The sequence below is a fragment of the Patagioenas fasciata genome, chromosome 3 (genome assembly GCF_037038585.1).
Source record: "Patagioenas fasciata isolate bPatFas1 chromosome 3, bPatFas1.hap1, whole genome shotgun sequence".
Classification (NCBI taxonomy): domain Eukaryota; kingdom Metazoa; phylum Chordata; class Aves; order Columbiformes; family Columbidae; genus Patagioenas; species Patagioenas fasciata.
The window spans coordinates 87,305,490-87,328,263 of record NC_092522.1 but is presented as its reverse complement, the minus strand read 5'-3'; the positions used below and the strand labels follow the sequence as shown (position 1 = coordinate 87,328,263).

General features: G+C 41.8%; 1 protein-coding gene across 4 annotated transcripts; it reads right to left on the bottom strand.

Moving 5' to 3' along the window:
* Window positions 1–22,419, bottom strand: RRAGD (Ras related GTP binding D). 4 transcript variants are annotated; one of them, XM_071806774.1, is made up of 8 exons: window positions 19,209–19,337; window positions 16,020–16,163; window positions 12,606–12,901; window positions 12,001–12,200; window positions 10,901–11,015; window positions 5,264–5,406; window positions 3,213–3,361; window positions 1–1,297 (listed from the first exon to the last, which is right to left on the bottom strand). In XM_071806774.1, the coding sequence occupies exons 3-8, from the start codon at window positions 12,846–12,848 to the stop codon at window positions 1,146–1,148; spliced, it is 1,002 nt and encodes a 333-aa protein (XP_071662875.1). In that variant the 5' UTR covers window positions 12,849–12,901; window positions 16,020–16,163; window positions 19,209–19,337; the 3' UTR covers window positions 1–1,145. The 4 variants fall into 4 exon arrangements, with proteins under 4 accessions (XP_071662875.1, XP_065691108.1, XP_065691110.1 ...); XM_065835036.2 differs by lacking the exons at window positions 16,020–16,163; window positions 19,209–19,337 and adding an exon at window positions 22,203–22,419; XM_065835038.2 differs by lacking the exon at window positions 16,020–16,163 and having other exon boundaries at window positions 19,209–19,470.
* Window positions 22,420–22,774: the final 355 nt, after the last annotated feature.

The window sequence follows — 22,774 nt, the reverse complement described above, 5'->3', positions numbered from 1 at the left end:
TCAGAAAGCAAGTTTTACTTGTTTTTACATTTGAGAGTACTCTGCTGTCCTGGCTGACCCAGTGACAAGTCTGCCCATATTCAATATTAAAATAAAAAATAGTGATGTAAGCTGATTACTACAGCAGGTAATTGTCCAGTCCTCATTTTAATGGTCTCTACTTGATCTCAGTCACAGATGTACCCCCTATTATAGGGAATCAGAACCCAGTGCTCACATCCTTAGGACTTCTATCAGTACATCAGAATGTCAGGGTGGAAATAAATACAGATTCTTCACGGCACCAACTGTAGATGTGCAGGTTCTCAAAACAAATTTTAACAATGTAAATTCAACCTTTTGGATACAACACCCTCCTCCGAAACCTTATAAAAATACCGGTGCAACACAAAGCCATTTTACAAAACAATTATCTTTATAGAAAGGTATTTTAGTGGTGTATGCTGAGGTAAATCATAAAACCAGACCCAACAGAGGGCATGACCAGTGTTATGGAGAACTCCGGATGAAATCTGGCCAAAAGCCTGTTTTATAAAAGCTAATATTTACCTTCCAGTTATGATCCCTGGTAAGGTGCTTATTGCTGTAATACTTCAAAATTATTCAATTTACAAATTGAAAAATATACGAAATTAGATCTGTATGTTAGGTATTAGCTGTCACAAATTTTAAAAAGCATTGCACCAAGTTTTCTTAATTGTTTACTAACCAATTTGATTGTAGCAGGTAAATAAACTACAGCATACATTTTACCTGACACCATGCATCAAAATCACCATAAAAACTGAGTTTATCAAAGTCCAACTCCACAAGGAAAACATAAAAAAGTGCAAATTAGGTACCCAGTATTTCTGTCACAGCTGTTTTTTCTTAATATGACATGAAAAAGGTTTACAGCATATATTAAGAAAATTCTTACAAGTGTTCACCTCAATGCTTATATATACAACATTTTGCTCAAAGTGCTCACTATATGAAAAAAACTGATTGGATAAAAATATTTAAACAGTGCTTTCTGAACATTCAGGGATAATTCATATAATACATCAGTTCCATTTGTTTTCCTCTTCACTCAGTGCAATGAGATGCAGAAGTCACATCAACTTCACAAAAACTTTGCTTGCTACGTTGCCAGAAAACCTCAGTTACAGTGGCATTCGTGGTGTCCCATTGGGAGTGGGTCTTTTATTTTTCTGCATGTGGCTTTGATGTTTTCGAGATCTTACTACCTTCATTCTTACTTCAAATACTTCTTGTATGGCTTTTCGAAAACAATGGAAATTGTAGTCTATTAATCCTACAGAGACAGAAATGTTTTCCATATTAATCAAGACATTTATACAAATTAAGTAATGAAAAAAATGGTTATTTTCTACACACAGTGAAATATCACACTCTCTCTCTGGAGGTCATAATCAGTGAATTTTCCAGGCATTTTTTTCTGCGCTAAGCAAAAGCACATTTGATAAATACAAATAATCCCGTGAGCATTATAGCTTCATATTATGGCCAATATTAAATATGCTTATTAGTCTTAAGAGAAAGCAATTAGAAGTTTATTAGCAGATAACAAAGTTTTAACTTAACAAAGAGTTTTGAAGAAGTGCTCAGAAAAATTAAAATGTCATAATGTCATGAACTATGGTGTCATTTTGTAAATTTGCTTTACAGACTATGATAAAAAAAGAAGTAGCATCTAGTAATGAAAGAATTTTCATTTTTGACAACTCATAAGCTCTTAAATGAATACTTGATAGAAATATTACCAAATAACAGACAGCTATACTCCATCTTACATTGTAACTGAAAAATAACACAGTAGACACGCTGTTAGATTACATATATACATAACAGGCAGATAGCATTACCATGTGAGTGGACTGAATGTGATCCCACAGAAAAGCTGTAAAGCCATATTAGTAGGCAATTGGAAGACTTACTGGGTGCTACAATTGTGTAGTATCATAATACAATTTTAGAATTTTGGTACTGAGCTTATGAACTCACTCAAGGTCAATGCCATAAGCTTTCTTAACTCAAATACTGCAGTGTTTTCCACTTCACTCTCCCTAACAGGAGATGATACATATTTTAAGTGGTTTAAATCCACCATGTCACACTCTTTTTTCCAGGAATTATTTTCCCTCTCCTTAGAGTTCAGATAAAGTATTACGTGGAAGTCACCAGGCACCAAAAGCTAATCTGCATTGTAATACCAGAACGGTACTGTTAAAGGAGTACAGGCTACAGCACAAAGTGTTCCAAACTATACAGACACAACAACCTGACACAGCTGTGGACAAACCTAATGGGTGTTTATTCAACACAGTGTCTTTTCTGAAACTGTTGTTAGTAGGTCTGTACTTCCTATGCTTATAGCAGAAAAAAAAGTGACCACATCTAACATTCATAGATAATAAAGGTGGTACGGGGATGAAAGAGAAATTTGAGCAGCTCTATAAAACAAAAGCTAAATAGCCTGTCAGACGGCCCAGCAGACACGGCGTGAGTGCTGCATTCACAAACACACCAATGCTTGCTGGTGAGTTCACATCACAGGATGGGGACACAGGCTCAGGTCATAGCACTTTCTTCCACCACTCAGTTCTGGTCACCGGACATTCCACTAAGACCAATAACTCAGTGAACAACAGGCCAGCGAGCAGAACAGTTACAAAATATGCTTTCAGTATTGACCTTGACCAGGGTCAGAGAGATAACCAAGGAACTTTAAACACTTCAACTGCAAAATAGGAAACCCACCTAGATCCCAAGCTTTTTAAAAGCCTCCTTTCAGAGATGAGAAAAGCAAGAACATACTTCTATCAGCCAGTTTCAATAATTTACCCTTAGTTACGGCATGCAAGCTGTTCCAAATGCGTATTCTGGCATCAACAGCTACAAATCGACGTTAGCCAAGATAAACTGACACATTCTACTGTTGCAGATGGAAGCTTTACTGCATTGGATGTAAACTTTCATAAGCCTTCATATCAGAAAGCTGTCAAATACATTTATGATTTCATTTTACCTTAATGCCAACACAAATACTTCATGCCTTTAAACATGTTATGTATGCTCTGGCAAGCTCTACTTACTTTTAATATTGTGATACGTCTAGAGACAGTTACCAGTTAATGACAACCACGGTTAATTCATTAACTCGCTAACATAAAGGAAAAGTAATGCAGTACTAGAAAAGGGAAAAATACCTTTTCTCTCAAAGCTTTCTTCTCTGACAAAACAAACAAGAGCGAGGAATTTCGTCACCTCTTTTAAATAAAGGACAGTTGTATTGTTCAGTTTTATGATTGCCATTGATTCTTTGTCATAAGGAGTTCCAGTGCCATCATCTTTAAGCCTAAAGGACAATATTCAAACAAACAAGAAATGCGGTAACAAAAAATACCCACATTGGTAGTTTCACCAGATAATCTCAAACTTTATGAAATTTTCATGTTAGCCTTTCAAGGAGACTCTTCTTCAAACTACACGCTGTGTGAACTAAGAAGACATAGAGATTAAACCATTTGTCCAATCACACACCAAATCTTAGATCTAGGGCTAGAAATCAAATTGTTTGCCAAGTCCCTGAACTGGAGCCTTATTTTTAGCTCTGTTAGTTAACAACCATTTTCCACAAGGCTGTGTTTTCTTTTAATCAATGCACTATATTACAACTTTATCTAAAACATGTGAACCAGTAAGTCTGTGCTGATAATTCCAAATTCAGTAACCTTGCTTGAGCAGTGGTAGCTGACTCACAGTTCAAGCCATCATGAGACTTTCCTCACGAGATGCTGGCTTTTGCAACACCATTTCATGAAATTTCTCCTTCACAGATAATGTGTCATGATGATCACTGTATTACAGAATCACACAGAATGTCAGGGATCGGAAGGGACCTCGAAAGAGCATCCAGTCCAATCCCCCTGCTGGAGCAGGAACACCTAGATGAGGTTACACAGGAAGGCATCCAGGTGGGTTTTGATTGTCTCCACACAGGTATTAGTTTTGTCCCTTGTAATTTTAGACTCATTCCTGAATCCAGACACAGATCTTGTGGGTAATTAATCACTGAACTCCCAAAACAATGAGTATCAATAATATATTAAGGTAGCAAGTTCCACAGATGCTCCAGGAACAAAAGACGAGAAACTAACAAAATGTCTTTATAGCAAGCAGATTTCTTGTGATAAATGCTAAATGGTTACACAAAGACAGTGGCAGGGTGACATTTTGTGAACAGAGCTCCCCACAAGTGATGTTGTACAGATAATAACTAAATGCATACTCTTTTTAACTACATAGCAGCATCTTGGTACAAAAAAATGCCACAGAATGAGCATCCTTTACTGTATACTTCTGTAAAACTCAAGTTCTTGTACAGTTACTGAAGTGACTTGACTCCAAAATTTGAAACACAGAGTAGAATATACAATCTGAAGAAATTTTAGAAACGTATTCAAAAATCTCTTGTTTTTTTAAAGTTCTAATGCGTATTGCACATCTGTGTTAGGATCCTCCCTTGTACTTTCTCCAAGAGTGCAGGATATCCATCAATGGGTAAGAATGCAAGGCTACCAAAGACTACCACAGTCTAAGCACACTGTGGTTTACCCTACAAGTCTATGTATCTTCATGCACTAACTTTTTATCTGCCTCTGCCTTCCACAGGAATAGCTGGCATCACATTTGGCCAAGGGCCAAGCCATTTTAAACATAACTTCCAAGGAGATGTACATGCTACCCCAGGAGATCTCCAGTTGCTACTGCATAAGAAGGGGAAACTGAAAAAAATAAAACCCACAAAGATCATGTAGGAAAAAAGAGGATGAAGAGAGAATTGAAGCAAGAGTGAAGCAGCTCTCTGAGGCCAGTAGAGGCCACTAGCTATCAAAGAAAGCTAAATATGGCCCCACTTTTTTGGGATGCATCTTTCTGTTGAATTCATCCCTTGGCAATAAAAAGATAATGCTTCCTTTTATTTTAGGTTGATTACTTCCCACTCCTTCCTCCAAATAAAATTATTAGCATAGAAAGAGGAAAGTGTTCACAAAAGACCCTGGGCAGGGAACAGTACTTGTTGCTGGCAGGGGATCTGTACCTCAGAGGCCTGCTGTTTCCTCCTTCTCCCCTGTCTTGGCAAATTACTCTGGCAAATTAAACATTCTCATTATTGTTTATACTCACATCATTCTAATTTTGAGGCCACTCAGACTCTAGGTACACAGTTTTATGAAAACATTAACAATTTACTTACCCATATATACAAGAAATGTCAATCACAACATCAATCATGTCACAGCAGAGTTCATAAGTTTGCATATCCACTGGAGTACTGTCCGTTGCAATATAGATCTTACTGACTACATCAAATAGAAATGCTTTTTCAATCCCAGAATTCTATTTAAGAAAAGAAGAAAGAAAAATAAAATGGAAGCCATGTCTTCAAATTAATACCAAGCTTTTTTGTTCCCCTACTTGCCTCTTATACAAAAACCTAGGCTGAAGAAGTAGAAGTTAAGCTGCAATCAAGCTCATTTTGAAGGAACTGTACATACAGCACTGTCATATTTGTAGCAAACCACAATGCTCACAGACCTTCCAACAGTTTCTGCCTCTGAGTAGACATAATGCCAAGATACAGTCCCAAAATTCCCCTCTCTGGAAAACATCTGGAGAGATTACACTTTTTTTTTCAGTGAAAAATGGGGGGGGAGGAGTCTTCCAAGACAAATCTTTTGGGTTTTTGATTGTAACAACGGACATAAGAAGAGAGATGTAATTTAAAGTTATTTTAGCTGGACATATAAGAAGGTAGAAACAAGGAAAAGAAAGGATGGACAAAGAAGAAGGCAGTAGTGTTCAGGAACTAATTTCTCAAGGAAATTAAGAAATTGTCTCATCAGGGTCTGTAGCTGTTTTACTATCCGGTTCCTTAGAACATCTTTTAAGATCACAGAAAGAAAGACCAGCATTTTGACGGTGCTCTTTCAGTTTCCATGTAGTATTGGTGGTTAAAGCCATGTTTGTAATTCTAAGGCTTGCTGATGTGATGACAGCTATGTTCCTGTCGTCCTGCCAAGCTGATTAAGACTCTCTCTGTACTGGAGATGTATTGTATTCGCAGCTCTCAGAGGCCAGCCAGGAATGCTAGCTCATGCTCTCAGTGTAGATAAGCAAACTGCCATAAGCCCCTGCATCTTAGGGAAAGAAAAGAGGAAAACGTGTACCGTTTAACCAAAAACAGTAGCTTTGCTTGCTGGTATCACGGGACTGCACCTGGGCAGCTGTCCCACCATGAACACAAAGGGCAATTTCCCAGTATTGCTAAAGCTCAAGCTATAAAATATGCTTCAGAATCCACTTACACAGGAAAAAAAGCAACTTTCTCCCATCAAACCAAATTTTATCCATTTATGGCCTTCCCTTTTTAATATGGTTTGGGACTGCTGCCACAACAGTTTTGTAACTACCAAAAACCATACTGAAAACCCCTAACTAGTTTTAACAGCTTCAGCTTCCTGTGTACTTGCAGAACTTTTCCTTTTTCTTCTTTCCTAAGTCAACTATTTAACACATAAGAATCTAAAGTGATCCTCTCACTTTTCAAATTTCCTGAAACAGGCAGGAAAAGGTCACCCCTGGGTATGATACTGAACAATGGCCAGCAATTGGGGCATTTGCTTCTTGAAGAAGCTTAATTCTGCCACGATCACACATACAACTAAGACTGGAAACACCCATCAGTAATAATAGCGTAGAGAGGCGAATTTCTTGCATTTCATCATGGAAAAGACTCTATGAGTGGCACATTTTAGTAATTCCTTCATGAAAGAACTATTCAAAACAAAGTATACACTGTGGATACCTTAGGTACCTGGGCTAAAGTACATGATGTACGAGGAGAGTCTCAGAGAACTGAGCTTGTTCAGCCCAAAGAAGAAAAGGTTCATTGCAAGGGTGCACAGAAGACAGAGCCAAACTCTCCTCAGTGCTACAGTGTTGAAGGACAAAAGGCAAAAGGCACAAGCTAGAATACTGACTAGATACAAGAAAAAAAAGTTTAGGATGGAAGTGGTGAAACGCTGGGAACATGCGGACCTGAGAGGTTCTAGAGTTTCCATCCTTGGAGATACACAAAGCTGGACTGGACCCAGCCATGAGCAACCTGCTCCTACTGGTGTGACTGAGCAGGAGTTGATCCCTAAAGGTCCCTTTCAGCCTACATGGCTATATGAGCCTACGTTCTTTGAGCACTAAGAACAAAAATGTATGCATATTTATTTTGGTTATTCTGGCCACATGTAATAGTTCTCTCAATTTTTAAATAATAATTCTGACAGCACCTCACATACTTCAAGAGGTGATGTCAAATAAGATTAATCCCAAGATTCACCTGCAAATATCGTAAGTATATAGCCATAACTCATTGCAAAAATATGTATTTGAAAATACACATATTTTTAGACAAAAGAAATTGGAACTCAAGCCCTGTAGTGTCATTCATAAGGAGTCAATTCTAAAATTTTGTATTATCTAAAGAGAGACTGTGCTGTTTTCAGTTGCACAGGTAAGATGTACCCTAAATTATTAAGATGACAGCAACAATATGAGAAGTGATTTTTTCATCTCAGACCTGTGGCTGCTGCAGCCTGCCTGTACTTGCAATGACAGTTTAAAAAGTTTGCCAGGGTTTTTAGTACAACTTTAACTGAAAAAGCAAAAGATTTGCCAGAACGTTTGTGATTCAATTACTCAAGGAAAAAAAAAACCAAACTGTAAAAACAATAATTACAAGTCAATAAAAAATATATATATATCAGGAAACAGTGGGTAAAAAATACCGTTCAAAGAGACATTATGTCATTAATTCGCAGTCAGGGAAAATGACAATAAGAAATCAACTGTTTCTCTTGCTAGAGCAGGAGGGTTCCTTATTAGAGAAACAAAGGCCAGCAGCTGCCATTTATGTCAATGACAGCAGGGCCAGAATAAGCAAGTCACCTCTGACACAACCCTGCAGCCTGGAAAGAAGATGCAACATGTGCTAGAAGCATTATCAAGCACTCTGCACTGATGTAAGAGTATTCCATGGCTAATCTGAACCCAGAGAGTCATTGAGAAAAATCTTCAGCAATGAATATATGAGATTTTATTTCGGATAAGTAAAAACCATGAGGTAGTTGAAATTCAAGCCATGTTTGCCAACTATCTTGAGTCTGATCAAGTAGAAGGCAGTTTCTGTAATTCAAATGGAATGGGTTCAGTACAACTGGTAGTATTACTCCAATTCCTAGGTTAGGTAAATGGGCCTAACTTTTTCCTCTAGAAAGTATGAAAAGTAACCCAGAATTTGGCCCTACAAAAGTAATTTTTAAAAGAACTTACAGGACATCACCAGTCACTTACACTTAGGAATGAATTTTGTAGTTATCTAAAAAGGTCTTGTGGCAAACAGCAGATTTTTGTGAATGAACTTTAAATACTACATTTGAATTTACAGATTATGAAAATTAAATAATTAAACAAACAAAAGTGTACTTAATTTTATTTTTACCACAATAACTCATTGCTTTTAATGTGTATTTTTTAACATCCCTCAAAAAACCCCCAGCAACCTTAAAATGAAAATCCACATTCCTGCGTCACACCAGTTGATTGCTTGGTAAGGCCACAATAATTAAAAACCAGACATCTGTCTATGTGAAGCTGACAGAGTGTTAGTCAGGTAAGATTTACAGGGGTTCTGAATGCCAACCGTTATTTTACGCTTTACAAGCAGTTACATTAAAGAACGTAGAAGCAGTATTATCACACTGTTGGTTCCTCAAATGTACAAGCTAACACACTGTGGCACTATAAAGTTAGGCAAAAACCTGCTGTGAACTCAAGAGTCATCACAGATGTATTTTTGTAATTATCAGCTTTTCGTGCTGGAAGTTTCTATGGCATAAATGAAAGCAAATCCTCATGAATCTTGCTGCAAAACCCAAACTAGAACATCAACACACCCACACTCTGATATCCAGCAGACTGGCTTCCTGAGGTAAGGCATGACCAAAATCCATGTCAAGATTTGTCGTCACTAAGTTGCCAAAGAGGCATCTGCTACCTAATTCTGTGCTGGAGAATAAAGTTCAGTCTTCTCATGGTTGCAAATAGAGTCCTTCCGAGTCTCCTGTCTAACGATAGAAGATACTTGTAAAACCAGACAGCAAGCATGTTGAGGACATAGAGATGCAGCTACACCTTGCTAGAGGTCATCAACAAACTGGATTTTGCTCTATTTGGAGCTAAGAAACAGTCTGAGACTGTTTCCCCTATTGAATAGGGGAAATAGAATACCTCTCACACTTTTTTGGACTTCCCATTCATTTGAAAGACTTGTTCTCCTTTACAAATTACATCTGATATTCTAGATACTATTGGAGCTGCCTTCTGGGTGTTCCAGAGACAGAGACAACTGTCACCAGTCATTCAGGAAGCAGTTTGTACTCGATTCATCTGGTGGTTTGCTGAATTCTTCACCGACTCCAAACAGTGAGAAGACCTCATACAGAGATAGGACTCACAATGACTGAGGTGACCCTGGCACAAGGAAGACTACCACTCAGCCTTCTCTTTAAGGCTGTGTAGCATAATCAATATCCAGTTGCTTCAGAACTGCTGTCATGAACTCCTTCATTACCCTTCTGTCATAAGTAGAGTTCAAGACTGGATGATAACTGGTACACAGTCCAGTCATTTCGGTAGAAACGAATCTTTGTAATGAACCACTCATTACGAAATAGCATCATTTGTTTCTTAATAGTAACAGAGTAAGTTTTGGAAAGACATTCCTCTAATCCTAGCTCTCCCTTTCAGCAACACATCCAACTGTTTTCTCTCTCCATTTTCACACCCTACACTGAGAAACTGTGAAGCCTAATTTTATCTTACAGGCTGCTGAATGATATTAAATAATTTCAGTACTTCAAAGCCACAAAAAGGCAAAAGCAAATACCTTGCTCCAAATTGAAGCTTGACAAATTGATGGTAGATGCAAGGTGCAAAATTAGAATACTGTGTGAAAGGGTACAGTTTCAGGAGCTGCTATGACCTAACGACCACCAAAATGGGGAGTTATCCCTTTTCACTGTGTTCCCCTTTGCTCATGGCCACACGTTCCCATCTTTTATCTGGTGCCAAAACAAGCGGATGTTGGATTCCTCAGTGACCTGTTTTTAACTAGGTGAAACAGTGCATTAGTGTGTGTCAGTGACTCCAGGAGGAAACAGGTAAGTGTCAGAACCAGCACAAAGGAGACAAAAGGACCACACCTCCAGGAACCCCGGAGCAGCAATTACCTCCAGAGTGGTAACAAGCCACTAGATATACAAAGCTCTCTAACTGGCCTCGGGAGTAACTGTGGAAGCTGTGATGGACTCTATCTCTAAAAACTTCAAGAAGAGAAGATTTTCTTCAGTGGGTTAAACTGTGATACAAAGTAGAATTAATTCTAGGAAGCTCTACATAAGAAGTCAGGTTAGCTGATGTTCCTTTGAGAATTTATTTACACAATTTTTAAGTACTACTTAAACAAATGCATGCAGCACAGACCTTTGCAACATTCAGATTAATGTATGAGCAGAAAAGAGATGGCTGATGTAATTTGGGAAACTGAAACCCACTTGATGTAATTTGGGAAATACTGTACCTCTCCAGCTCAGCAACACTATTGGAATAGACAGGGAGATGAGGCCAAGCTGCACGTGGGTGCATTTCAACTAAGGTTTGTTAATTTTTCTGAGAGTTCACATTGCTCATAATCTCTTATAAGGCAGTGAACAGAATACCTGAACACACACGGTGGACATAGCCAGATCTACAGACAAAATATATAACAAGTACTTACTGAAATAAAGATGTTAAGCAGGTTTTCCAGTGTTGGGAGCTGCGGGATCAGTTTCTGTACCACTTTGCTAAATGCTTCAAATATAGAATGATCATATATGCTTGTCAGATAAAAGCTGGAAAAAAGGTCACCACATTTTCCTTTTAGCCACATACTGTGAACATGATGTACCTTTCATAATATGAGTGAAAAGAAATGTTGTCAAACAGCAAGTGCCTACACTTATGCAATTACCTCTTGTGATTAAAAGTCACATGTTATGATTGAAGCATAGGACTTCATTTCTACACCAAAAAAAACCAAACAAACACTAGACACTGCAAAACAGACCTCAATGAAGAACTTCATGATGCAGTTCCCACCTTGGTATTCTTATGAAAATATTTTTCAAATTGCAGGAAAGGAATATTACTGAGTATGTCTGTTGCGATCTACTTTTTGAAAGTTGTCGACCCATTTATCAATGTAATGACACAGTCAAGCTGTTAAGAGCTCTAAAGAGCTGGCATGGTCACAGAGCAGGTCTCTCTTTTTAATGTATTTGTACTTGGGTTTAAATGCTAAAAAAGACATGACAACGTCATGTCCTCTAGTTCCCAGTCTGCAGAATTCCACTATTTTTCATTATTTTCTATAACAACCTGCTTTATCAGCAGATATAAGGCAATGATACAGCACCTGTCTTCCCAAGTGGCTCCAAGCAGGCTGCAGCAAGGAGGACTACGGATTGGGAGGGGACTGTAAGGCAGAGCAGTTTCAAAGAAGGTAAAAATGATGTAAATAGCATTTACACTCTGCTAGCTGGAGCTCTACGTGTTGCTGCCACTGCCCAAGCAACTTACTTCACGGCAGCAGCTGCAGCAAAAACTGGTAGGACTCTGGCATATTTGTTATTTGTTTTTAGGTACATCTTTCCTTCCAAGACAGCAATCAGAAATATAACACTCAGTTTGGCTCAGGTCAAATGCAATGTCTCTGATTATCCTTTTCCTTCATGTACCAACAACTTGTTGCCTGCTGCTTCAAGAGAACAGAAAATAGTAGCTTGTCAAGTAAGTTGTTCTCCTCTTTAAGATGCGCTGCACAGCAGCTTTTCTCACCTGAGGTGAATCTTCTCCAATGCAGCATCTGCAAGGTCATCATTTGCCCTCTGGTGAATATCTCTTTGCGTTTCGATCTTGTGATCATCAGATAAACCATCCACTTTATGGATGAAGATTTCAAAGTTGATATCTGGATTCACTTTATAGGCTCTGGTCACAGTAAGATGCAGCCGAGCTAATGCCTCCATGTAATCATCCTAATGAAGGAAAAAGCTACAACTGTAGGAAAATTCTTAAAAATATATATAAAACTTTAGGATACTTAAATATTACTACAGTTCAACAGCAGCTTATTTTTTTTTATTTCTTATAAGTAGAAGCCTGATCCTCCAGCCAGCATGAGCACCAGTCTCATGTTCTCAGTATTTAGGAGTCTAAGCAAGAACCTTGAGATGCTAAAGCAAATCAGTTAACTTTCGAACATACTGCAAAGAGAGATCAAAAATAACTGAGCAGCTTTTCAGGTTTTAATTACTTTCTTTTAATGTGTGTTTTTGTGATGCAAGTTATTTATTTGCTTTGAAAAAAATTGTGCTTTTCAACCCATTTGTCTATTGCTGAAGGAAGAAAATAAAAAGGTAGCTTAAACCACCTTTTTTTACCTGAGAATCAATAACAAATATCAGTGCTCCAGTGCCTCTGAAGATCATCTCATAGTCAAACGTAGGGTCAAAGAAGTCAATTTGCCCAGGAAAATCCCATATCTGAAAGTTGACAAAGGAGCTGTTGGAAACATCCTCTCTGCAGATCTTGTTTGTGCTCTCCAAGAACAGAGTCTCATTTGGTGACATTTTGTGAAAGACAACTTTCTGAATGGAAGATTTCCCACTTCTTCTCAATCCCATGAGCAGGATTCTTGGCTTAACTTCAGTACTGAAGGGATCATTGAAATCCAAGACTGAATAAAACCACACAACAAGAAAAGTCATATACTATGGCAATATAATTAATACCTGTCAGATAACATGCATTTGACATCTATTTTCGTTACATTCTTACTTGGAGTTATGCAAATGTTCCCAATTTTTAAGCTTAGGGGCCAATGCTACAGGCATTTTAAATTAATTACTTGCCCCTTACTATCAGAAAACCTATGTCTCATCTGCAAGACAGATACTACTGCAGAAGGTTTGATCACTCAGTTTGTATGTGAAAAACGTGTTATCACACACAGAAATCCTAAAATACCTAATTTTACTGTAATTAACACCATCCCACACACATTCTAACCCAACTTACAACAAATATAATGCAGTAACAAATATCCTTGTCAACTGATAGCTACATCTCACTGCTGGAAGGAGTAATTTTGTGTCAGTTGCATCTGTGTGATCTTCCTAAGGCTACATGAAGGCTTCATTCCTCTAAAATAAATTAAATCACATATCCCAGGAGCTATGGGGATAACTCAGCAGGCAAACAATTCCTCTATGCTGGGGCTTACAACACGGTACTGAGCTCAGGAGGAGTCCTTTTCTAAGGTAGTTAGGATTTCACCTGCTATTGAATAATTTGTGTCACAACTTGTAAAAGTTTGTTATCCAATAAATAAGATTATAGCATATCCCCTGCCTATTTGCAAAACAAAGGCCTGGGAACACAGTGATTTCATTGTGTTACCTACCCCAGTTTGAAACTGGTACCACTGAAACAGAACATTTTCTAGCGCTGATGCAGTTATATTAGCACAAAGGCAGCTATGGGAGTAAACTATACTGTTATATCTGTAAGGACATGAGTGTATGGCTATCTGTACCTGTAAGCACACCAGCTTCACGTATCTCTAATCAAAACAACTACAGCAGTCTCAATTGCTGTATTTAGTTGGGCCATAACTTTGAAATGTCCCAGCTGAAAACTACTGCACATAGACGTGAACAGTTTTTAAATCACTCTGTGATATCCTGTCTGCAGTATCAAACACAGGCAATGAAAAAAAATTAGTTGCCCAGGCTAAATGTGCAGGGTAAGGCTCAGAGCACACAGTGCTCAGGTTTAAAATGCTGATGAGACACAAGGCTAAACACAGTAGCTGTTAGGCAGACCTCCCACCCACTGCAGCACAGACTATTCAACATCATTCAGAGCACAACATAATTGCATTTCCTTGTCTTTTTCTGCTGGGAGAAATTTTGAATTGCAGAAAACCGGCACGCATTTGTTGATATGCATCCTTTCTCCATGTGCCCTGCATACTTTGAGGGATCAACTTTACTCCAAAAGTACAAAAATGCTGACCAAGAAATCTCAGCCACAACATTTTGTACCTGTTGATTTATTACATAGCCTTATGGGCTGAAAAACCTGGAAAGCCTGAAGGAATCCTATGCCTTGGAGCATGTATTGCACCCAGGGATGGTGATCACATCCATCCTCTTGTGTTCCTCAAGCCTCACTCACAATTTCCAGAAATGCAAGTGCAGGATGTGCCTGCCAGGAGCGTACAGAACCTTGTTCACCTCAGTTTGTGCCTCCTGAGCTACACTTACGGAGAATCAGGGCTTATCAACTGAAGGTCTTGCAGTGTTGGCACAGAACATCCTCTTGGCACCATCTACTGGCTTGTGAGCAGCCATACCACTCCATGTGGGCTCTTGTCACCACAGTGACGGACAGCAGTTGAAAACTCACTATTGGTAGGATCCTACCCATTTTAAATACATTTGAAAGGTCTTGACGGGCATTACCACGTACTGTGCCCTTGTAAACTAGTACACACGAAACACTGCCAGGCTGGAGCACCACACAGGTGAAACCCCTTCAAACAGACAGCAACAGGTAACTCTGTAAGAACATCATTCTCCTAATGCAGCTACAGTCAGCTTCTGCTGATCCACAGTCAACACGCTGCTCTACTCTTCCTACCAACCTGAACAGTGACAGTACTCTCCTGTGGCTGCAAGAAACATGTGTCTACAATACTTCACACCTACACAGGAATAATAAACATCTGCTCTAGGACAATGTAACAATATTTTGTGTTTTGGGGGTGCAGTCTTGCCAATAAAGCAAACAAAAGGTACAGGATTTAATGGTGTTTCCTCCATCCCACTCCCTTCTTTAACGTGCAAATTTTCCACAGCCACCAAATGCATAGTTCCAATTTCATTAATGTGCATATATCCATACGTCATGCAATTTGCATTTTGGCCATCAGAAGGGAAACCAATTTATTCAGAGCTTTATAAGAACTAGACCAAATAAAATACGTTATAAAGGCATATAAAGAACAGCCTTCTGGCTGAGGCTTTATTGCATGTTTCAAAAAATTTTTAAAACTCCCATTTGCTTTGTACACAACAGAACTTATAAGGTCTAATTTGTTATGGATTTGTACTTTGTGTCCCCTTCCTCTCCCTACCACAATAACACCAACTTCCCTCTGTATGTCTTACGACATATCCTCCAAGTAACAGATATGACAGGCTGTGGCTGATCTGGAGCTAAACCCATGCTAGGTGGCTAGACTGTCCACATGCATACACCACTCTGCCAGCTGCTGCCACACAGAACATGCGTATCTGCTTGCCTCTTTCTCCGAGGATACTTCCCTTTTGGTCGCTCCTCACTTCTGAATGCCAGTTTCCATACTTGAGGGAATTTAATAATCTTTGAGATGTCTTTAGTCCAAATTTGGTTGAAGGTGTACAGTAGTCTCCAAAGTTCTGATCAGTGATGAGACAACCGTAAGACAGGCTACCTATATAACTCCCTTCTCTTTAAGAAACAGGCCAAAACCTCACATGTATTTAAAAAAATATTTTAAATAACTTGGTGTTTAACGTTGTTGTATTAAATTATTCCAAGCTGTTAGATTTTTACGGACTGTAATACTTACTAGAAATTGCTTTATATTAAAGCCATACTAAAAAAATACAGTTGCTAGTAAGACTGTTATTTAGCTTTTGAAATCCTGCCAGTTCAAAGAGAGGGACATGCAAATATGTGTCATCTAAACCTGACTAGATAGCAATGCTGCTATAGCGCTTTCCTCTGCGAGAGAGTTAAGAGATTACCTTATATGTAAAGGAACTGGACGATGCGCTGCCTGCCCACATTCCTTTGCAGAGTACATGACAACTCCTTTAATTTGCCACAGAAATGCCAGTAGATGTATCACTGCAACTTCCCAGGCTACGCTGAGTGAGATCATAACATGCCTAAAAGAAACACTAAACTCTTATTCTGCAATGGCAAAGATAATTTTCCCTATTGTGAGATGCAACACATTTCCTGCTTTGTTCAATTCTGCCAGGAGTGCATGTAATAAAATGCCAGTTTCTAATGCACACCAACAGCCCTTCATATTTCGGCTTTTCTAAGCAGCCATAGAGAACAGAAGTCACACTGTTTAGAGGCCGTATCCTTTGAAGTATTCACAAATTAAACTTAAATCCAAAAGCACTTTCCCCACAGAGAAGCACTCAATTCCTTACAAAATCTCTGTAATTGCAGTTGTGTTCTTGCTTATGGAGTGCAACTTGCATGTGTTGCAACATGCAGAAGTGCCCAGCTCTGAGGAGTTGAGAACTGCACACAGCAGTCCTGACCTGTTTCACCAGGACACACAGTACTCAATGAATACTCTAATATCTCCTTCATGCTATTAGACATATTGCTAACTAAAACAGTTTTTGGAGGCCATCCTGAATTCCACATCAGCTGCAATTAGTTGTCATGGCAGGTGCCTATCAGTGCTTCACAGGCATCTCTGACAGGGATGTCACGTTGGAAGGTGCATTTGTAGATCTCACCAATTTTCAAACATTCAAATAAAGCATTTTGACTGTGATATTTGCAGCACTTTGGAGCGTCTTCAAGTCAACAGGCTTTCAGAAGACATACGATGAACATCTTCAATGCTAATAGATGGCTTGAGCCTAAAGAGTTACCAGAAAAAGCTCATATGCAACCAAGAAAGCTGTTTGGCTACTGTGGGTTCATAAACATTGCAGGAGTGCCTGGTGGAAGGAAATTATTGTGGCTAAAGAAAAGTCTCAGAACCAGAAGACCTGGTTCCACGCTGCCACAAGTGTGGCACCCTGCAATGATATGTCTTACAGCTACTTCCTTGGGTGCTCTGCAGAGGCTTTCCTTGCTTCTAAATACTTTGTAATGCCATATATAAAAAATATGACCAGCCTTTCTGTAAACTAAGTGCTTTAAGGTCTCTGAATGTGACCCCATGTGTGAAATAAAAAGATTGAGAAGAGGACAAGAGATATGGTTCAGGCTGGAGACAAGAATCCAGTATGGAGTGAGAAATGACCAATACAATGTTTTGAAATCCTCTGTATGCCTACAAGCACAAATTATGTTTTTACTTTCAAGTCTGGCTTCTCTCTTCACTTTCAACAGCCATGCATTGAAGGTGTTCTTATTACATTGTCCCTTCCATTCTTGCTTTGCAGAAAGGAAAGTGGAGGCTGTGACACTGAATTTTAGATTACTTAATGTAAAGATCCAGGAAGAGAGAGAACAAAAACTGGGAAAAGGAAAGCCCCTTGCCCTGCAGCCAGTGTTAAATACACAAAACACAGACCCAAATTCCAAACCCCTCCATTACAGATGCCCTGTGGCTCTTTCTCTAGACACTTCAGAATGAAACAGAAAGCCAGGGGACCTAGGCTGTTAAAATGGCCCTTTGTTTTAATCCTTTGTAAAAAAGGTCTCTGCGTGGACGGCCTTCTCCTGCTATTCAGGATGTAAAGGTCTATTTCTGTTAAGTACAACATTCTGGTGTAACTATGAAGAAGCAACTGAAATTTTTAGCATTCTAACAAAGTTCCTATTGAAAAATATCGAAATAAATTCCTCTGAGGACAGACTACGGATTACTCCTCTACAGAAAATGCTAAGTTATTTTAGCACTAAAAGAATATGCTGAAATATATTCTCTCTGCATGAAAATAAAGGCTTTTTTTTTTAGCAGTTTCAAGTAAGACTTTAGTTAGTCTCAGCTACAGCTCCTACATCCTGGTATCCCACAGCTTTTCACCATGAAGGTTGATATCCAATGCATGGACTTTCCCCCTCCCCTCAAAATCACATTAGTCAATACAATAACTCCCAGGGCAGCCTGTAGGTTTGGGCCTTTAAGAAACGTTCTGCATGCTAATAATAAAAGTGGCCTTAAAACATGTGGCCTTTTATTATGCTCTTATAAAATGCAATTCCTTTTTTGCCATGAGACACTGAGAGTTCTCCAAGCTCCTCTGTGAAATGCGTCTCGGAAGAATGAATGTAGGCTCTGAATGAAAGCAACAGGCTCTGTGCTGGCATTGCCTCTTTTTACTGAATGAGGCTGCTTTTCCTGGTGAGCCTGTCCTTCCTGGCATCATCGTCCACACTAACACAGATACACAGCGAGTAATGCGGGTCCTCATGTGCCCAGACACAGCTTTAACAGGCATTTAACGGAGTCTGTCACTTTGGGGACTGACATCTACAGCTGCAGAGCAGCCCTGGACACAGAGCTGCGTGTTGCCGCTGCCTTTTATAGCCTGACACCCAACCCCCCCGCCTCCCTGGCGCACTCAAGTCACATTACCAGGCTGTGGCCACTAATTAATAACTCTCACCCCAGACGTGGAAAATACTGAGAGACTGTCCCAAACACCAATTTGTTGGCAATTCTTTTGCCTCCTCCCTCCCCCCCAGCCCTTCCTGCTACCTGTCAGCCCTCGCCTCAGAGCTCTCCGCTCCCTCCGACCCACGGCAGCGCCCAACGAGCACCCTGTCCCCTGCCACCCTCACCTCCGCAGCATCCCCGCTCAGCCCGGCCTCTTACCACCCACCCCCGGCCCCAGCGAGGCCTGCCCTCCCTCCGGACGCCTCCTCTCCCACACACCGCTATCCCCGGCTCCCTTCGTGCCTTGCTCACCCCCGCCGTACCCCAGGTCCCCGGGGACCCTGCCCTCTTCTCTGACCCGGGCAGCCAGGCCCGACCTCCGGCAGCCAGACCCTGGCGGCGGCCCCGTCCCGCCTCGCCCCCAGCTCCGCGCACACGGGGCCAGCCCTGCCCCGCACTCGCCCCCCGCCTCACCCCACCCCCGCACTCGCTGCCGCCCGCAGGCCCCTCCGAGGCGGGTGTCTGACCCCCCGGCTCTCCGGGAGCAGCTGCCGCCTCCCGCAGCCCCACGACGGCCGCGGCGCCGCTCCCCGCCGCCCCCGGTGCCGCTGCGGCCGCCGCGGGTGACACTCACACGCCTCATCGCCGCCGCTCTCTGCGTCCCCGTCCGAGAAAGACTCGGCCCCATCGGCGTAGCCCGCCAAGCCCACCATCTCCTCCTCTTCTTCCTCCTCTTCGTCCCCCTCCTCCTCCGGCAGCTTCCTCGGCACCTGGCTCATGCCAGCCGCGCTCCCGGCGGGGCTGCGAGGGCCCCTCTGCCTCCGGCCGGCCTCGGGGCGCGCCTGGCCGCGGGCGCGGGGGGGCCCAGGTGCCGCGCTGGCGCCGTGCCGTGCCGCACCGTGCCCGCCGCCGCTCCCCTCCCCCGCACGGCGCTCGGCGGAGCGCGGCGCAGCCTGCCGGCGGAGCGGGCGGGCGGGGGAGGCGGCGTGACCCGCGTCACCTGACGCGGCCGGTCAGGGGCCGGCGGGGCCTCCGCGCCCGCCGCTCGGCCCGGCCCGGCCCCGCGGGGGCACCCGGCGCTGGCGGGCAGAGCTGGCGGGCGGGCTGCGGGGCCTGGCGGGCGCTGCCGCCTCCCGCCCCGGCCCTGGAGACACCCGTGGGACCGCTGCACACACGCGAGACGCGGCCTGCGGGGGCCGGGCTGTGTGAGCGGAACGGCCAGGTGTGCCAGTCTACAGCACTGAAATTGTTGCTGGCGGTTTTATTCCAGGTAGCCCTCCTGGGGGGCTTCGAGGTCAGCCAGATCTGCAGCCTCACCATGCACCGAGCCCAAAAGCTGGCCCTGAGAGTTGGCACCCGGTTTGCAGTGTGGGTGAGATCGTGTTAGAAATAATGCTCTGGATGAACAAGGAAGACTAAAGAAAGGCATCACAGTGAAACTTCCTTGGAAAAGGGTGGGATTTTGAAGCTCCAGGCACACTGAAGTGCACTCGGCTGCCTGCCATTGCTTTCCCCAGACCTGCACCATGAAGACAGACCTGCCCCACCCAGGCCCCTTCTCAGGAGTTTACAGTACGTTCTCGTTGTCTGGTACAAGCACCAGAACGCATGTGTCAGCCCAACTGTCATCCCACGCTGCCCACTGTGGTGACTGGCAGCCGAGTTTTCAGTTCTCCAGCAGCACGTTTTCTTCTGTTTCTGTCTTACTACCTCCTCGGGTCCTGTTCTCCTTCTTTGCATTCAATGTAGTGGTTGGACTTAGTTCAGAGTCTCCACGTGTTTCCTGCAGCTGATTATCTTCCCACGTCTACACTGTATGCCAGTCTTCTCATCACCAGGCCTTCCAGGCTGTGCTAACCCACTTGAGATAATGGAGGCACACTTTTGTCCAGGGAGGGGAAGAAATTCCCCTCTTATGTTCCACATCGTGACGAATCTACCGATATGCAAATTTATTGAAATGCCTTTCTTTATTCTCAGCTTATCCACCTGCTTGGATGCTTTGCTTGAACAGATTAACAATGTATTAAAGGATTATGGGAAACACTTCAAAGTTATAATCCCTTACAAGGAATTAGGACTGAAGTTTGGAGCAGGAATTTTTACCAGTCAGGTTTTCAGTATTGTGTCTGGGGACAGTCCCAGGAGGCATTAATCTGCTGAAAATGCCCGAAGGAAAGAGGAGAGTTTCCAGGTCTGTAATGAAGGACCATCTAACTCCCTGGCTCACCACATCTGTGCAGAAGGGCTATTAAGTTTCAAGGTCAGCTATGGGAAACGGGTCTTGCCCAGAAATCTGACTAGCTGTATTAGGTTTCTTTTATACAAAGAGCTACAAAACATCACCAGTGAAAGAGAGAGAATAATTTGGATGTATTACAATACTAAATCGGGGTGTAGAAGCTCAGAAATGACACAACTGGTTTCAGTGCAGCTCTTCCCACAATACTGACGTCAGTCACCTCCTGCTTGACCACAGCTTCAGGTTCTAAGCCATGTAGACTCCAGGCCCATCACCAGAAAGGTTTTTTCAAGTAGGACTCAAGCACTTCTGCAAGCCCCTTGGCAATATAATCTGTCCTGGACTCTACATAAGCTTCCAGACTTGTTCCTCCTTTGCTCCCAAGTTGTTCTCCACCCCCTCTGCACCTGGCCTTTTAATTTGCTTCTTCTTTTTCTTTTGTCACGTCATTTAACTTTGAAGCCTGTTGCACATAATGAAGCAGCACCCAGCCTTCAGTCACAGGATTTGTACTGAGAGCAGGTAGACATGGGGCTGAGTCTTTGAATATATGCCGTGTACAATATTAGATGTGACTGGACTTTGTCAGCGGGGAGCTGCAGTTCATGGACATGACATACTTTGTGTTTCAGGCAACTGAGGGAATCCCTCATTAATTTATTCTCCTAAGTGAGAAAAAAAAATCCAGAAGAATACAAAGAATACAAAGTTGGCTGTCTGGATTAAAAAAGGTTAATGATAATTAAGCACAGAGGATATTCCCACTGACATCCAGACAGTGAAGGGGATTTACAGACTCACGACAGTGCCTCATCCTGCTTCTGTTAAAGGGGGAAAACTTTGGTTAAATAGACTGGTGGCAGATCAGTGCCAAGAAAGCCTTTTTCTGTAATATGTTAATGTCTTGTTTCTCAATCATAATGATCAAACACAGCCAAAGTAGTCCTGCAAACATTTACATATATGAAACTTATTTAACATATAGCTTAACTGTTACTCACATGAATACTTCTATTCCTACATCAGAATTTTACGCAATATCAAGCAAAATAAAATTCCCCTGAATACAGAAACAAGCAAACAAAATTATAGTGTGAGGATTAACAACATATTGTTATGTATTTTAGCAATTACATTCAAGTTTCAGTGATGACACCAGACTAGTGTCGTAGTTTTGACAAAGCTATAAAGTTTTGCTGAGATCAGAGAATGGTCAGAACACAAAATTCAGTGAGTAAATCTTTCCTTTGGAACACCAGGGTTTTGATGGGAACCTGTGATGTGACTATTGCCACAGAATGATGAATACCATAGTAATGGTTTAGTGAAAAATGTGTAAGTAGAATCATCTGCAAAAACATGCAAAAGAATATATTTGTTACATACCTAGGTAGTGCCTGTGATACTTCAATGTTTAGTTCATTTAGGGCATCATCCTGAAAATGCCTCTGAGCCAGAGGAACAGCCTTTGAAAGCGATGTGCCTGTAAGATCAGGCTGCTTGCTTTCTGCTTTCTCCTTTTTCTTCAGATCCCACTTCCATCATTTTACTTGGCCTACTCATACAAACTACTTTTTCCTGTGCTGGCGTCTACAGATGGTCCCATCTAACTTGTCTCCCTACCAGTTTGTGAATTGCCGATGTACATACATAATTTTCCACACGTACATGACTCGGGTGAACTGAAGGTTCCTGGGATGCTGTCATAGCTGGAGGGGTGGGTGAGACAGTGAGCAGGCACAGCCAGCTTTCCAGCCAGAGTTCCCTGGCCTTCAGCCCAGACTCCAAAGCCCGCTGGCTGGCTCCCTGCTGGAGGGAAGGGCATCTGGCCTCCCTGAAATTGGCCTTGTGGCACTACTGCTCCTACACAAATTATTATGAGCTTCCACAATTAAGTTGCAAAGGAGCGTCAGTTCAGGAGAACACCCAGCTCTTCAGGAGCATCGCTCCAGCCGGAG

Coding starts and splice junctions, on each gene's coding strand:
- RRAGD (XM_065835038.2), bottom strand. CDS start 19,353: ATGAGCCAGGTGCCGAGGAAGCTGCCGGAGGAGGAGGGGGACGAAGAG. Junction 11,016..12,000: donor TTGGAGAAGATTCACCTCAG/GTGAGAAAAGCT, acceptor CCTTTTTTCCAG/CTTTTATCTGACAAGCATAT. Junction 3,362..5,263: donor GACATTTCTTGTATATATGG/GTAAGTAAATTG, acceptor ATTGTCCTTTAG/GCTTAAAGATGATGGCACTG.